The sequence below is a fragment of the Myotis davidii genome, unplaced genomic scaffold (genome assembly GCF_000327345.1).
Source record: "Myotis davidii unplaced genomic scaffold, ASM32734v1 scaffold962, whole genome shotgun sequence".
Classification (NCBI taxonomy): Eukaryota; Metazoa; Chordata; class Mammalia; order Chiroptera; family Vespertilionidae; genus Myotis; species Myotis davidii.
Genome location: NW_006295559.1, coordinates 3,947,997 through 3,964,902, shown reverse-complemented (window position 1 = coordinate 3,964,902; position 16,906 = coordinate 3,947,997). Strand labels below are relative to the sequence as shown.

Genomic DNA, 16,906 nt, shown 5'->3' with positions numbered 1-16,906 from the left:
ACACACACACACACACACACACACACTACTTCACCTTCTTTTCGATTCTCGAAGCATGAACTAGTCTTCATCATTTATTTAAGGCTAATCTCAAGAATTAGTAAATAAATAATAACATTAACCAGGGAGATGGTCCAGAAAGGAGAAAGAGAAAGGCCCCCTAAGGCTTGGGGTCGCCTCCTGTCAGTCTCGTTACTGATGCACCTTCCAAAGACTAGAAGAGGCCACCCAGCTCATATAAGCACCGGGCTCTCAGGAAAGGGCTAGATGCGAGGTTTCCTGGAGAAAGAAGAGGAAAGGGGATTATGGGGAAACAAAGAGAAATATTACTGTCTATAAACTGAGGACCCCAGTACATCTTGTGAGTCTATTAGGATATTACACAGGAAAAGACCAAGGAGCGAGGTGAACTGGGATGGTGGCTAGGCCTGCCTGGGTTCACATGCCAGACCTGCCAAAACCCAGCCTGGACAAAGATGTACTCTCTAAACCTCAGTTTACTCTGCTGTAAAATGGGCCATACTAGAGCTCACCCAAATCCTGGAGCTATCGGGAGAATGAAGAGATCAGTCATATAAAATGCTTATTGGCACAGGGCCTGGCACATAGGCAGTAGTAAAACACGTCGGCTCTACACTGTGTTGTTATTTGAAATCCCCAACCTAAAGTGCATGCTCTGATGGCCGTTATTAGGTGATTAAGAGGATTCACATATTGGCCAAGTGTTCTCTGCATGGTGCTGATCTGTCCACTAAACTGCCCGAAATCCGGTTGTTTCCAGCCTAGTGAGTTGAGTCACCAATTTCCCCGCACAATGTGTCCTCAACTGGCTCTCTTGATTTCTTTCTTTAGGCAGATATTCAAAACAAGTGAACCCAAAATGGAGCCTCCGCTTTGCATGGGTGCCGGCACGTTAGCACTTCCTGTGGTACAGGGGGTAACTCAAGGGCAGTGCAAAAGCACACGGGTGAAATAATTCAAGTGTGAGAATTCACTTCAAACGTGCCATTCTGGAGCAACTGCGAGTCCATCTCATGTGGTTCTGCTCCCCCCGGAAGTCACAGCTTCAGTAAGTCAGCAGTCCAGAGGCCCAGAAAAGCACTTGATAAATTTTTTCCTGTTTGATGGATGGCTCTCTCTACATTCTCGTTCCATTTCTTTTCCATAAAATGCCATGGTGATTCCTGAGAAGCTGTTAGCCTCTCTTCCCTTGGGCCAACAGGCCCTGTGCTGACATACTTACTTCCCGAGAGCGGTGCCCCAGGCACTTCGGACAGGTCCCCATCCGGTCCATCCAGAGTCTTGGAAAAGTCTGCACTGTCCCCCTCCTCCAAAGGCAAGCTGGGCTGTTTGGCGGTGATGGGTGTCTCCCCTCCTGGGCCCTGGTTGGGCTCTGGGCTTCCATCCGCCCCTGCTGGAGCACCTGGGTTCTTCTTGTCCCCACCCCCCACCGGGGGGCTGCTGCCTGCTGAGTTCACAGGGCAGCGGTACTGAGGGATGACACTCACGAATTTCAGGCCCCGACTGGCAGCCTCCTGGACCTGTGAGGAGAAGAGAACCATGTGAGTGGGATGCTCTACCAAAGGGGGACACAGGAAACACCCAAAACGCCTCAACATGAAACAGAGGGAGGTGGCAGAGGCACCGTGTCTAGGCAGTACACGCACCCCAGCCCGGCCTGACGGGGTGGAGAGCAGGGGCCTTGATTTTTTTCTAGCCACGGGAAAACACAGCATTGAGCTGCGGAGAGCTGGGATGACCTGTCTTTGAAACACTGTATTATTAGTTTTGCTATTTTTTTTTTAAGAGGCTAGGAAAGGGTCTAAAAGGATGAGCTGAAACAAAGAGAGTTTGAAAGAGGAAGTTCATTTGGTAAGAGTTTATTTTTTCATCTTTTTTTTTTTCTCTGATGAATCACCTACTTCCTGCCAACCAGGCTACTGTATAATCCAGTATGTCTACATAAGTACACACGAACTACCTGATGACATTTTATGACCCAAAGAGCTTCCTCTTTTAAACAATTGTTTTGGCAGCAAAGGGCAGAGATGGGGAAAAGCAGCACGGTGGGCGAGCAGATGCCCACGTTCCCACAAGAGGGGACACCTGCTTGGGGGTGCTGCTCGTCCCCGGTGAAGCTGGGGGAGCCAGAGCCCACCCCCAGGCCCACAGGTGCTGCTCGGGCAGACGTATGATTCTGCAGGCCATGGTTCACACCATCCAGTCTAGGTAATGGGTAAGTTCCTTCTCACTTCCTGAGCCCATAAATGGGGGTCTGATGGCCACAAAGAGCACTGTGGCATTTTAACTCTCCTCTCCCTAAAAAATCGCCCCAGACAATTGAACGTAGTAGTCATAAGTGAAAAACAAAACAAAACAAACCATAAAAGTAATAGCCTAATAAAATCAAAGCAAAAGCCAGCCAAAACTAGAAGATGAACTTTAAGGGGACTTTCTGGGCAAGGATGCTCCAGTAAATCAGGAGGTAGAGGCCTCAAAATTGTGTTAAGTCTTAGTCACCAATCCCTAAGTAGATGACCTCAGAAAATCCTGGGACCTCTGCAGTGAACATCTCCATTTGAGAATTAGTAAGACATCCAGCATGGAGTCTCTCTCTCTGAGGGAGGAGCAAGCCTTGGCAGCCGTCCTCGGATGAACCACCCTAACTTTAAGCAGAAGGTCATTTTAGTTCAGTACCACACATTCTAGAAGACAATTTAGGGAAGACGCAAACACGCAGTCCAGTCTTTTCTATAACATCTAGCCTGTGCTGGACCCAACAATAGCAATAGTAGTAATTGCCACTTACTGTGGACCTACTATGTGCCAGGCACTGCATTAGGCACTTTACATAAATTGTTTTGTTTGAAGGATGACTAGGAGTTCACTAAATGGGAGAAGGGCAATGTAGATAGAGAGAAGGAAGGATTACCATGGGCAAAGGCTTGGTGGTGTACATCCTCCTGATGTATTCAAGAAACTTCTCAAAATATTTGTGGAACATGATGTAAGAAGCCGGCAATGCCCTGAAATGAGGTTGAACTAGAAACCACAAGGGACATATCATGGATGCCAGCAAAGGCGCTTACTTCACCCTGCAGGCCAGAATATCCCCGACTTTCCCACTAAGGGAACTCCAAGAGCAGAGAACAGTGGGGGGTATGAGAGTAAATGACAAGATTTCCTTGCTCATCTTCTATCTTAAACATTAACGAACATTCTGTATCCTGAGCTATAGTTATACACAGTATCAAAACTTTAAAAAATATCACAACCCAACCCTTCCAGGGAAGTTCATGTCTCAGGAATATGAACTATTTTTCTACATAAACTTTGTCTGCAGCACTGCGTACTTTCTTGGGCGGATTCCTGGAAGTGGAATTAATGGGTTAAGGCAAGCATGTCAAACGCAAAGGCTAACACGGGCCAAATAAACGAGGCATGCGGCCTGTGGGCCGAGAGTTTGACATGCTTGGGTTAAGGGATAGTAACTTAACAAAGGCTTGATAAGGCTGCCAAACTGTTTACCAGAAAGGGTGAGGAGTCCTTCTTAACCAGGAGAACTGCATTTAGATTTTATAAAGACCACTGTTTGGCTAGACCAGGGGTGGGCAAACTTTTTGACTCGAGGGCCAGAACAATAGCACGGATGGAGTGTTTGTGTGAACTAATATAAATTCAAAGTAAACATCATTACATTAAAGGGTACGGTCTTTTTTTTTTTTTCTTTTAGTTTTATTCATTTCAAACGGGCCGGATCCGGTCCACGGCTGGGCTAGACCCTGGGGGCCTTGACACTTCTGGTTTCCTACCTTACTCTAGTACAGGCACCTTCTTTTCTCTTTCTCCTTCTCCTAAAGTCATTTGACTGTTTGTCAAACTGAGCCCTGTTTGTTTCCCATTCACTCATTTGTTCACTCATAACTGTTACTGAGCAAGGCTCACGTGCATTATAATGGCAAGGATTAGATAGTGTTTCGGAGGATTCGTCCTCAGCCACCAGCTCTTACCACTCTACACTCCCCCATGGTCACCTCCTGTAATCACTGGGTTTAACCACTAGGCATATGTTAATTATTCCCAAATTCGAACCCCACAGCCCTAATTTTTCTCTGAGGTTCAGACATACACGGCTGGTGATCACAGCTGCCAGGGTCCAACAAAGACCTCATCTCTTCAAACTGGCATCTTCCTTAGCTCTTTCCTTTCTCGAATCCCATGTATACACTCACCACATCCTGCCAGATTTATCCCCCTGTGTTTCAGGAATCCCTCCCCCTTTCTCCTTATATCTGAGATCACTTCATTTAGGTGCTCAACAGCTGGTGTTGGACACCACTGTTACTTCAAGCTACACGAGGTCTTCACAAGCACAGAGTCAAATCAGCGTGGAGATCAAACCAAGGCCCTCGTCACCTTGGTTACGAAATTCCCCACAAAATTTACCTAACAACTGTGGCTTCTTAAAACAACTGTTAACACTGTACAACTTCTACTCAGAACTTTAACATGCATTATCCTAGGCCTCAAAATAACACCTTACAGAAGAGGAAATTGGTCAAGCATCACAGGGCTAATCACAGGTAATGTTCAGGTACAACTCTGAGTATCCTAAGTCCACCCTGAAGCTCCTTTAAAAATACCTCTCTTTCCACTTTATGTAATCCAGCCTGTGCCAAGGTGCCCAGCTAGATACTATTTTAAACTGAAATACACTCTCGCCCACCTTCTCGTTTCTGCTGCATTTCGTAAGCACCCCACCCACAAAACTTAAGGGAGTGATAATTGCTGGTGTAGGCACCAAATATTAAATAATACCACTTTTGATGGATCCAAGACTTCATTCAATTGCTCTATAATGAGTAAGAACAAAGTTTATGGTAGCTGTATTTTCTAAACCTAAAATCAGAAATCTCATGATATGAAAAAGATTTAAAAAAAAATATTATTTCTATACAAAGTCTCAATGCATTGTAAAAAATAATCACCTTTGGATATGTATTTGAAGAATCATTTTTATCAAAAATAACAACAGAATATTTGGATAGTCCCAGAAAATCTAGAACATACTGTCTGCTACTTTACTTTCAAAATGAATACCATGTTGCAAATGATAAGTGTACATGTATACCAGTCTGGCACACTTACTTGAGTTTTACAGTACATATACCAGTCAGGGTGAAACCAGTTAGGGAGAAATGAGACATGGGGTGGGTTTAGTAAAAATGAAAGCTAATGTAACATAGAAAAAGGAGCAGAAAAGGCTCCTGCTGACGGGAACTGGAATACCTACAGGTCATATTAGATGATGTAGGTGAAGGGTGAGAGACAGTGTAATACCATTTCGTCTGAATCCAATGAAGAAGGTGTCATGGTTAATTTTATGTGTCAACTTGGCTAAATTAGGGTGACTAATTGTTTGGTCAACACTAGTCTAGATGTTACTGTGAAGGTATTTTTCAGCTGTGATTAACATCTACTCTCCAGGAGTTTGAGTAAAGCAGATCACTCCCCATAATGTGGGTGGGCCTCGCCCAATCAATTGAAGGCATTATAGGCAAAGACTGAAGCTCTCCAAAGAAGAAGGAATTCTGCATGTAGACAACAGCATAGAAAAGCTACCTGAGTCTTCAACCTTCAGAGTCAAAACTGCAACATCACTCTTACCTGAATCTCTAGCCTGCAAGATGCCCCTACAGATTTTGGACTTGCTACCTGGCAATTCCTTAAAATACATCAATTTCAAACTCAATCTTTCTCTCGATAGATGATAGATAGCTAGCTAGCTAGATAGACAGACAGACAGACAGATGCAGTCATCCCTCAGCTTCTGTGGGGAATTGATTTCAGGACCCTTGTGGATAACAAAATCGATGGATACTCAAGTCCCTTATATAAAGTGATATAACAATTGCATATAACCTATGCACAACCTCTCAGGAACTTTAAATAATCTCTAGATTACTTATAATACCTAACACAATGTAAGTGCTATGTAAATAGTTGTTATACTGTATTGTTTAGGGAATAATGATTCCAAAAAGTCTGCACATGTTCAGTAAAGATGCAATCGTCGTAGGCCCAAGTACATAGTACACATCAGCCGCAATGTAACATTTTTCCCCTGAATATTTTCCATCTGTGGTTGGTTGATGCTGCAGCTGTGGGATCGGCAGATATGGAAGGCCTATTGTAATCCTATTAGTTCTGTTTCTCTGGGGAACTCTGACTACACAGGAGGAAAGCAGGTAAAGGGAGTGAGATAGCACCGGGCAGGCTGATGGAGGTCTCTAAATCTAACCCTGACTTGGTGTGAAACGAAGAGAAGGCCATGAGCTCTCATAAGGCAGTGAGAGAGAGCATGTGCTCCAAACAGAAACAAGTCCCCTAAGACTTAATCTGATATCGATTCGAGGTCCCGGGGGGAGGCTGAGGGGTAGCAAGAGAGCTGACAACTGCCACTGTTGTTGAGGGGAATTTCCTCACCACGTTTTGAGGTGGGGAAGTTAAATCTTTAATTGGTAGATTTCCTATCTCCAAGGTGTAGCCAGTTTCTAACTTCTCGATAAACTTAATGGACTCCTTATAACTAATGAGCTAATTAATGCTGGCAATCAGAAACTTACCGACTTTTCACAACTACAGGGCTGTGCTGCCCATTGTGGTAGCCATTAGCCAAGTGTGGGTGTTTAAATTCCAATAAAATTTAAAAATCAAATTTCTCAGCCACACTTGCCACATTTCCGGTGCTCAGTAGCTGGTGACGAGTGACTAGTGCCTATAGTACTGGACAGTGCAGAAAAAGAACATTTAAATCATCACAGAAAGTTCTATTGGATAGTGCTGTTGTAAAGCACTAGAGGCCCAGCACACGAAATCATGGGTGGGCAGGGTCCCTAGGCCTAGCCTGCGATCAGGGCCATCTTCCATCTGCTCGCCAGTCTCCAGTCTGCCCCCGCTGCCACCCACCCCAGTTCCCCGTGGCTCCAGTTCGCCATGATCGGAGCCTGTGGGCCGGGGTGAGGGGCCAAGAGGTCGGCCGTTCCGCCCGCTTGCCAGTCTCCAGTCCCTTCGCTGCCGACACCCACCCAGGTTCCCCGTGGTTCCCTGTTCACCATCCGGCGATCGGAGCCTGTGGGCCGGGGGGAGGGACCGAGAGGTGGTCAATGTACCTCATAGCGACTGGTTGATTGGTCATTCTGGTTGTTATACTATTATGGTCTCTAGCCTGGGGCCTTTCAGTCCGCAGGCCGACGCTCCATTCACTGAGCCAAACCGGTTTCGGCTAGCCTTTTTATTATATAGGGTAATTTATAATAATAAAAGGGTAATATACTTATTAGACCAGACATCCTTCTGGGCGTTGTTCTGGATGTCCTTCTGGACGATGCTGGGGCCGGAGGGAAGCATCCCGGGTCCAAGGTGCCTGCCCAGGCACCTGTCGGCCGCCAGAGGGAAGCCTGGATCCTGGGTGCTGGAGGGAAGCCGGTGTCAGCAGCCAGGGGAAGGAAGGCCTACTCTTGCACGAATTTTCGTGCATTGGGCCTCTAGTAAAACATAAAATACTGAGCAATAGAAACAGTTTTCAACAATGATTTCAGAGACATAAAATATAAGGTAAAGACCAAGACTCACACATATCCCAAGTATACCCTAGACCACTCTGACCCTCCCTCATAACTCTCTTGGGTCAGCGTCTATGATGGCTGACATTTAAAGGTGTTTGCGGATCCATGACATGTACAAAGAGCCCACAAACAGAGGCATGTACTGTGTGCCAAGAACAGGCACAAAAATGCTGTTCTGGGTTGCACAGTTACATGTGAGTCTTTGCAGTGAATATATTATCATATGCACACAACCCTTCCCATCTTTTATCACCTAAACTCTTGTACAGCTTTCTGAAAAAAAAAGGTTCAAAAATAACACAGGTTTTAGCTCAAGTCTGAAGCTGCCTTTAGTTCTGATGTGTTAACACTTAGCTGCAGGAACTGAAAGCTTTACCAAGCACGGCTGGGTGTTTAGTTCCATTATGGAGCCCCAAGGAAACAACATGTGGACGATCTGGTGTTGTAGTTTTCTCTTTTAATGACTGACAGATCATGGAGTGAGCCCTGGACAAGGAGTCTGAGACCTACAGCTTTGGATCCAGCTCTGCCACTCACTAGCTAGGTTGTTAGTCAGTGATTGATTTATGTAAGCTTCAGTTTCCTCATCCATAAAATGGGGATAATAACATCCACTCATTCATTCCATAACTATTTACTCAATACCTACTAGGAGAAACTAATAGGGAGCCCAACAGGCACTATCCCTGCCCTCTTTGATTTTGTATGTGTTGGTCTAACTCAAGGATAGCTGAGAAACTGAAGAGTTAATGTGGTCCATCCTTCTCATATTGTCCAAGCTCAGTTTGAGGGACCGCTACTTGGCAGGGCTCAGGTTTTGGGGAAGAGGTATTTCTTTATTCTCCTCTGCTATTAGGGGTTATTTGGAGTTCAGGAAATGCTGAAAGAATTGAGAAACCTGTAAACTCCCTTGAAAACAAAAGGAAGAGGAGGGGCCCATTGTTCTTGCGGGAGTAGAGAGTGAACCCATCCTTTGGTGGCTCTGTTCAAGGCAGGCATTTCTGATAAAATAAGTCTTATTTGCCCTCATACTCTGTGTTAATTGACTCAGTTCTTTCACTTAGATTGTGCCTATAATTTCATGATTCAGTAAAAATGGAGGGCAGAGTAGTTAGAAATAAATAGGACTGCCCAAAGATCTTCAACTAGCCCTTTGTGCCCCCTGAAAACCAACCCCTGTGTCAACAATCTAAGTAAAAAATGCACACAAAGTGAACAAGGAAGGGAAGGTCTACCTGTGAAGAACAACCTAACGGTACCTGAAAGAGCACCCAACTGGCCAGAAGGGTAGGGCCAGAGCTGGACCTTAGGAAGACCTGGAACCAGCATCTCCAGCACTGTCAAAAAATTTCTCCAAGTTATGTCCTGCTTTTTTTTTTATTTGTTAGCACCATTCTTCTTATCTAAAAACAAGTTCCTCCATGTGGCAGAAAATATGGCCATTGTCAACTTCTGAGTATTTGCTTACAGCTTAGCTACTGAAGATAGAATGTCCTCAACTTCCTGATTACTCACAGTAAAAAGATCCCAGGGAAGGCCTCTGATTGGCCCAACTTAGGTCAGGTGTCCACATCTGGGCCAATCAGTTCTGACCAAGGGCAGGGTGGCTCCCATGGAAACCATACAGATGCACTGTGGCAACAAAGCAGCTCTGAAGAAGAGGAATTTTAGGACAAAACAAATATTTAAATAGCTACCATGCAGATACATTATATCATGTGAAATAAAATGAACATTTTCAATACTCACATGTACTCAAATGAAGAAGAGAATACAACCCAAGTATTATATAAGGTAACTGACATTTAAGCCAAATAAAACCAAGCAAATAAATCCTTATCATGTTTATATACAGGGGCAGGCAAAAGGAGGTTTACAGTTGTGAGTACATGAAAGTTTATTCTTGTATTATTATTAATTATTGTGTTGTTTTCCATATGAACACCTGTAAACCTACATTTGCTCAGACCTATATTTTGGTCAAAGTGCTTCCTGCCTCAGTGCTTAGGTTATTTTGTCTGCAGACACACAGGGTATCTTTGCATGTCTCCAAATGGCAGGTCTGCTAAAAAAATTCCTGGCCCCAACATTACTGAAATATAACTGAAGACAGTTTTTTAAAGACTATTTCTGGAATCACTGCCCAACCCCCGGCCATTTCACTACACAGAGCAGTGTGCCACAACAGATACACACCCAGACCAGGAGGGGCACAATGGAAAGAGTCAACCTGCTGGAGCAGACGAGATGTTCCCTGACCCTGCAAATCCCTAACCGCTCTCACTAGAAGCCCATGAGGACAACTTAGCATAAATGTGGTTCCCTGGGCTCAGACCAGGACCCTGGAGCAAAAGCAAAGGCCTCTGCCCAGGAGAGCTGGCATTTCCCACTAAGGGGGGAAAATGTACAGGAGAATCTGCCTTTGCCCACAAGCCTGCGGGAACCCCAAGCTCCCACTGATGCCAGTGCACAACCACTGAGGAAATGGATAAGTCAAATCTCAAAGCATCACGCGAGCAAAGCACTTAAAGAGACTTTCTTCACAGTCTCGTGGGAAAGTCACAGAATGTGCGCTGGACCTCCTGGGGTGTTGTTTCGTGGCTTCCTAGGTCCATGGTGAGTAAAACAACCTCACCCACAGGTGACATCTCTGTATACGGAAATGGCGTGAGGGAAGGACTCCCATAAGGCTAGCAAAGGTGAAGCAGTAAGCAAGTGTCATCTGTTAAGCAAAGAAGAGCAAATTTCAATGTGCCTGCCCCAAAAATCCACAATCACAATAATTTACATTTACTGCGAGTTCACCATGTGCCAAATATTGTTTTAAGGGCTTTACATGGATTAACTCATTTAATCCTTATAATAACAATATAAGTAGGTACTCTTTTTTTTTATGTAATCCTCACATGAGGATATGTTTTATTAATTTTTAAAAAGAGAAGAAGGAAGGGAAGGAGGAGGGAAGTAGGGAGGGAGGGAGGGAGTGGGAGAGAGAGAGATCATCAATGTGAGAAAGAAACATTGATCAATTGCCTCCCATATGTATCCTGAGTAGGGACTGAACCTACAACCTCTTTTGGTGAGGGCTGACTCTCCCACCAACTGAGCCACCTGGCCAGGGCTAGGTATTCTTTTCACCCCTGTGTTACAGATTAGAAAACTGAGGCAGAGAGGTTGCAAAGCATGCCCAAGTCCATACAGCTAGCAGTAAATGGCAGCTGGGAGTCAAACCTAGCAGGCTGGGTCCAGCACTGTATTCACTATACTCTGTGCTGTTCTGTGAGATACCTGGGCTAGATCTTGAAGACTGTTGAATCTTTTGTTCTGTAGGCATTGAGATGCCACCATGGTTTCTGAGCAACAGTGAGGCCTATCCCAAAGGAAATTCATCCGTCCGCAGGATTTGGTCTGAATCGAGGTGAGAGACGGCGACGGTAACAGACGTGAACAGAGTGGAGGCCAAGTGGTTGGAGGCCTGGGGTGACTGCAGAGCTCGTGGGAGAGGTCAGAAGGCGCCTCCCTCGTCATGGGCAGGGGGGTGGGAGGTAGATGGAGACCAGAAGTAGAGGCAGCAAGCAGTCTGTGGACTGCAAGGTGATGTACCGCAGGACTCTGGTGTGTTAAACTATGGGTAGGCAAATGATCATCCAAACAAGGGCACTTTTGAAAGCAAAAGGTGAAACTGTTAATAATTATGCTGTGGACACAGGCCTGAGCTAGAACTGTCCATGCAAACGGAGACATAGGATACCCCAGTTACACGTGACCAGCAGTGAAAGCGCTTTAAAAAGAATAAGCAGATGACTGTCCTTTCTCGTCCTTCCCTGTCCAGTATGTGATCCGCTTCTTCCATCGCGTTCCTGCTAACACATCCTGGGCTTTCTCTGCCTGGTCCCTCCCACAAGTGTCAAATCCATCCCATCCACTCAAGCTCTCAAGGCTCCAGGTCTCCCATCAGTGGACACTGTGCTGACCTCCCATCCACCCTAGGCAGCTGCCTCGTCCTCCCCCTTGGGGTGTCCTACCCCATACCTGCCCACTCCTCTCCACCTTCACAGCCTCGTTTTCTTCAACATACAATTTGGTTCCCACTCGGGGACCAAAACACTCGCAGCAACCTCTGTTTGGGATGCTGTTCTACTAAATGTCCCACGACTGGCTTCTCCTTGTTACCTGGGTCCCCTCTTCCCATGCACGGCCTTCTCTGAAATCCCAGTCTAAAAACGGTCACCCGGCCATGCTTCAGCATCTCTTTGTTTGACTTTCACCATATCACTCACACCACTTTTTAAAAAATAGTCACGTATTGTCTGTCATTCCCAGGTGGATGAGATCCCTGTGAGGCTAGGGACCTTGTCTATTTCTTCCCTGCTATGTCCCCAGCATCTGAAACAGTTCCTGATAACCTAGTAGGTACTCAATATACGGTGAAAAAGGAATGAATGGGTAGGAGGTTAAATCGGCAGAATCTGAAGTTACTTCTCAGTAGAAACTTCTACGAGTCTATGAACTCCAGCCATCTGGGGCCAGTAATGTTTTGCAAATACACCCATTTGACATTTTGAAAATCTGCACATCATTTGCTACTTGTATCATTTTTAACAGAGAAGAAAACAGGCCCAGAGAAATGAAGGGATCGCAGGTCCCGAGTACATCTCAAGAAAGCAACTCTGTTAAAGTTAGTTGCAGCCCCTGGGTTTTCAGTCCATCTCCTAACAAACCAGGTCAATCTCCCCCTCAGGAAAAGGGAAAGCTGCAGCAACAAACCATTTGTTACCATCCGTCTTTCTTAGCCAGGTAAAAATATTCATCACTGGGCCTTCTTTCATAAAGGTTCTACTTACTACCTAAGATAAGACAGTGCATTCCACCACCCCCCTCCAAAAAAAAAAAAGATGAAGGAAAGTAAAGAAAGAAGGAAACATAAAACCCAGCTAGAATCCAAATCCTGGAGCTGCTGAGGGTGACAACCCCAATTTCACACTTTGATAATACCAGTGACCCTGGAATCACAAGCTGGGAGCAAAGAACCTCAAGGGTTTGTGAAGACGCCTGTGAATGCTCTGAAAAGCCAGTCTTCATGGAACTCAATCTCAGCACCACAGCTAAATGACTGAGGAAAGAACATAAATTTGAAGAACTTTAACCAGGAACAGATGTTCCCCTTCACACCACACTGCTTTAACATCCAGTGTCCGTGACTTCTCTTTCCCACCATCCCCTGATTTACATAGGCTTCCAAAACAATAATGAAAGGCACTTTAACAAAATGTTGTGATGGTGCGGTTGGACCCGTGCTATCCAAGTTTTAACCTTGGTTAAAGAAAAAAAAGAAAAAAAAAACTTTTCTATTCCCACAACTCCAGACCAACAAAAATATCGCACGGTCCTAATGGCATTTGAAACTCCCATGGTAAACAGAGCAGTTCAAGTAAGTACTTGGGGATGGTTTTCATTACAATGTGCAAAGAACTGACTGTTTTATTGTTCTTTTGTAAATACCCCGGAGGACCCCGGGATGGTTTTCTGGAAGATGAAAATGATTTGAGCTCCTTTCAGATCTCGTGAAGATATGTGATCTCTCTGAGTAACAAATAGGACCGTTTTGTTTTTTTCTTTTTGGTGGTGGGGGTCTTTGCATTTACAACTGTTGAGAATTACAATCAAAGATCATTTCCAATGCCCGATAACCCTGACATTCAATACTCAACTTATTTCCATTTCTTGCCTTGGTTTTTATTTTTTATGTATTCCATATTCGTCCTGCATGTTTCAAAGTCCTCTCCTAGTACAACGAACTGTAAATGAACTGTACAACGAACTGTAAACTCAGTAGCAGGTTCTGAATTCATGTTTGCGACAGATTGTATTGTTCAAAGATGGTCACAACAATATGTTTCATCCAGCATGGTCTGCTAGAACCCTGCCACCACGTCACCCAGAGGCAAAGTCCACGTCCCTCTATTTGAAACAGTATGGGCCCCCACCAATGAGAAAAGTCAAAAGGAAGCCATGTGACTTTTGAGGCCTGGTCATAAATATTCCAGGAATTTCCTTGTTCTCTTGGGGTGCTTGCTCTTAGAACCCAGCCATCATGTTTCAAGGGAGCCCAACCAGTCTGTGGAGAGGCCTTCAGGCGGCCGTGTAAGCACACCATCTTGAAAGTGGACAACCCCCCCACCCCCCACCTCCGCCCCGCCACCCACCCACTGACAAGCATCCCAGCTGATACCATGTGGAGTAGAGATCAGCCGAGTTCTGCCTCACTCTTGCCAAAGTCTCTGCCAACCTCTGCCCAACTTATAAATCTGTGAGCAAAATAAATGACTGTTGTTGCAAACCACTATAGAGTTTTGAAGTGGTTTGTTACAAAGCAATAGTGATCCTCTTAGAATACAGTCACCCTCACTAATCCATACTGATGGGAAGATACCAGACTGCAGTAATTTCTTAAAGTAACACCCACAGCCCTTTATAAGGGATGCCGTTAGCAGTACTCTCAAATATGCAGACATGTAAACAAGGATAACACAAGTACTTCCAAGGAGTGGGCCCTTCGGGACATGCTTTAGTGGAGAACAAGAGCAATGTGTAATTAGCCTCTGGTTCGTGATGATGCATCAACAAGCAGGTACCCTGAGGTTAGCCCCGCCCCCACAGCGTGCCCTACATTATTAATCGACTAAGCCAACCTGGAGAAAAACTTGGGCATAATTCTTGTTTGTGACAAGTGACAAACACGTAGCACATGAATTAATGATGATGTTTTACTATTCAAGAGCGACACAGAATGATGCCCACATTCCCTGGCACCGCTAGAATCAGAAAGAGTCTCAGGAACCCCCCTGGTGCTTGAGGCTTAGGAAAAAAACCTAGCTGTGTTATTCTTAAGGCGCCATAAAGAGAATCTTCCATGGTCCTCTGGGGAGTGTCTCAGTGAGCGACTGCATCTCTCATTCAAAATGGGAAGCCCCTGAAATGAAGTTTCTACACCAACTGAATAATGAAGAGTTCCATGAAGAACTAACTTTATTTCCAGCAGGAAGAGACTTATACATGTTCTTTAAAAGTGTCCCACCTTTTCCGGTGTTTTTCTTCTACTCCCTGTACCCTCCATCCCAACCTTTTTATCTCTGAAAGAGCCTTTTCAATAAAAGCTTCTTGGGCCCTGGTCGTTGAGGCTAAGTGCTTAGAATGTTGGCCTGGACACTGAAGGGTCTCGGGTTCAATTCCTGGTCAAGGGCACATACCTGGGTTGCAGGTTTGATTCCAGGCCTCGGTCAGGGTGCATGTAGGAGGCAAGTAGTCGATGTCTCTCACTCACATCGATGTTTCTCTCTCTCTCTCTCTTTCTCTCTCTCTCTCTCCTTCTCTCCCTCTCTCCCTCTTCTTCCCCCTCCAATCAATGGGGGAAAATATCCTCCAGTAAGAATTAAGAATAAGTAAGTAAAAGCTTCTTGGACTGCCTTCTGCTCAATAACACCCTATCACCCCACCAATAACATCCCTACTTAAAGAAAATGTGGCCCTAACCGGTTTGGCTCAGTGGATAGAGCATCAGCCTGTGGACTCAAGGGTCGCAGGTTCGATTCCGGTCGAGGGCATGTACCTTGGTTGCGGGCACATCCCCAGTAGGAGGTGTGCAGGAGGCAGCTGATCGATGTTCTCTCTCATCGATGTTTCTAACTCTCTATCCCTCTCCTTTCCTCTCTGTAAAAAAAAAAAATCAATAAAATATATTTTTTTTAAAAAAAGAAAATGTGGTATGTGTGTATACAATGGGATATGATTCAACCATTAAAAAGAAAGGAAGTCTGCCATTTGCAACAATGGACCTGGAGGGCATTATGCTGAGTGAAATAAGTCAAACAGAGAAAGACAAATACTGTATGATATAACTTATATGTGGAACCTAAAAAAGTCAAACTCACAGAAGGAGAGAGTAGGATGGTGGTTACCAGGGTCTGGTACAAACTTGCCGTTATGAGTATGTTCTGAGGATGGAATGTACAGCCTGGTGACTATAGTTAACACTACTGTATTATATAACTGAAATTTGCTAAGAGAGTAGATAATATTCTCACCCCCCACAGAAAAGGGTAAATATGGATGTTAATTATGTAGTGATCATTTAACAATATATAGGTTTATCATATCATGTTGTACATAATAAACTTACATAATATTGTCAATTATATTTCAATCAACCTGGAAAAAAAAATCCCTACTCCCTCACCCATATAACATCCCTGCCACCCCCACCAATAATATTCCTAACACAGCAAACAGTAATGTCCTACTACCCATCCTCCCCAGATACCTTTTAATCCTAGGCCTGCTGCTATGGGGCTAACAGAATGAAGATAGATTGGGAAGTAATTAGTTATTTGGGCAACTTTGGTTAAATCTATTTTCTCTTATTGCTTAGGCTAGATTTAGAATAATCAGTTATTGGAACACTTGGGCCATTTGTCCAAACCCATATCTTGGATTACTTGTATAGATTTCAGCACCACCCACATAATGGTAATCTATCTTATTTTTCAGTATTTTAAACACTTAAGAAGTCAGAAGTGATCCAACAAATTAATCATTTAAGTTTAGATTTTCCTCACAATAGATTTTTTTCCCCATTGAAATGTCAGAAGAAAACATTTACTTTTAACCCTAAGGGGAAAAAGCTTGTAAAAAATAAAAGCCCTTATCTTAAACCCCAATTATAATTACTACTTAAGGGGAAAGACAAAAATGGCTATCAATCAACAAACACTGATTTAACAAATACAGAGCACAGCGAATGCTAAGATGTGCCCAGAAAATTTCATAAAATGAAGGCATATGGCACTAAAATTCAGCATGCCACGATCCTAAAATATGAATTAATAAAATAAGCCTCTGGAGAAATCATTGAAAAGCTGGGGTCAACCATAGAATCATAGAATATTGCAGATTATCAATGTGCAAAAGCCTCATTTTACAGGGAAGAAAACCAAGAATTCCAGAAGGCCATGTGCCCTGCATAACTGACTACCCAAGTTATTAAGTAGCAGTTTTCCTTTATTGGAATCAGGAGAAAATTCTGGAACTGGTCTTTTAAAGTTCCAGATATCTCCTTGAGGAGGTAAGTCAGCTTCAGTAATTGGGTACTTTATGTCCAAGAACTCTCCCTCCTCCCCTTCCCCAAGCCATCCTCCACACTGCGGACTCATCCTAATGGGGTCCAGCTCTGGGAGTGGGAATTCTCCCCACAGCAGAAAAAGGGTTAAAACTCACAGGGG

At 44.4% G+C, this 16,906-nt stretch overlaps 1 protein-coding gene across 1 annotated transcript in view; it reads right to left on the bottom strand.

Moving 5' to 3' along the window:
* Positions 1-16,906, bottom strand: part of RFTN1 (raftlin, lipid raft linker 1) — a 163,427-nt gene that overhangs the window by 54,137 nt on the left and 92,384 nt on the right. Inside the window, exon 4 of the mRNA XM_006770209.2 lies at positions 1,244-1,541. Within this exon, the coding sequence (XP_006770272.1) occupies positions 1,244-1,541 (298 nt within the window). The remainder of the gene's footprint in view (positions 1-1,243; positions 1,542-16,906) is intronic.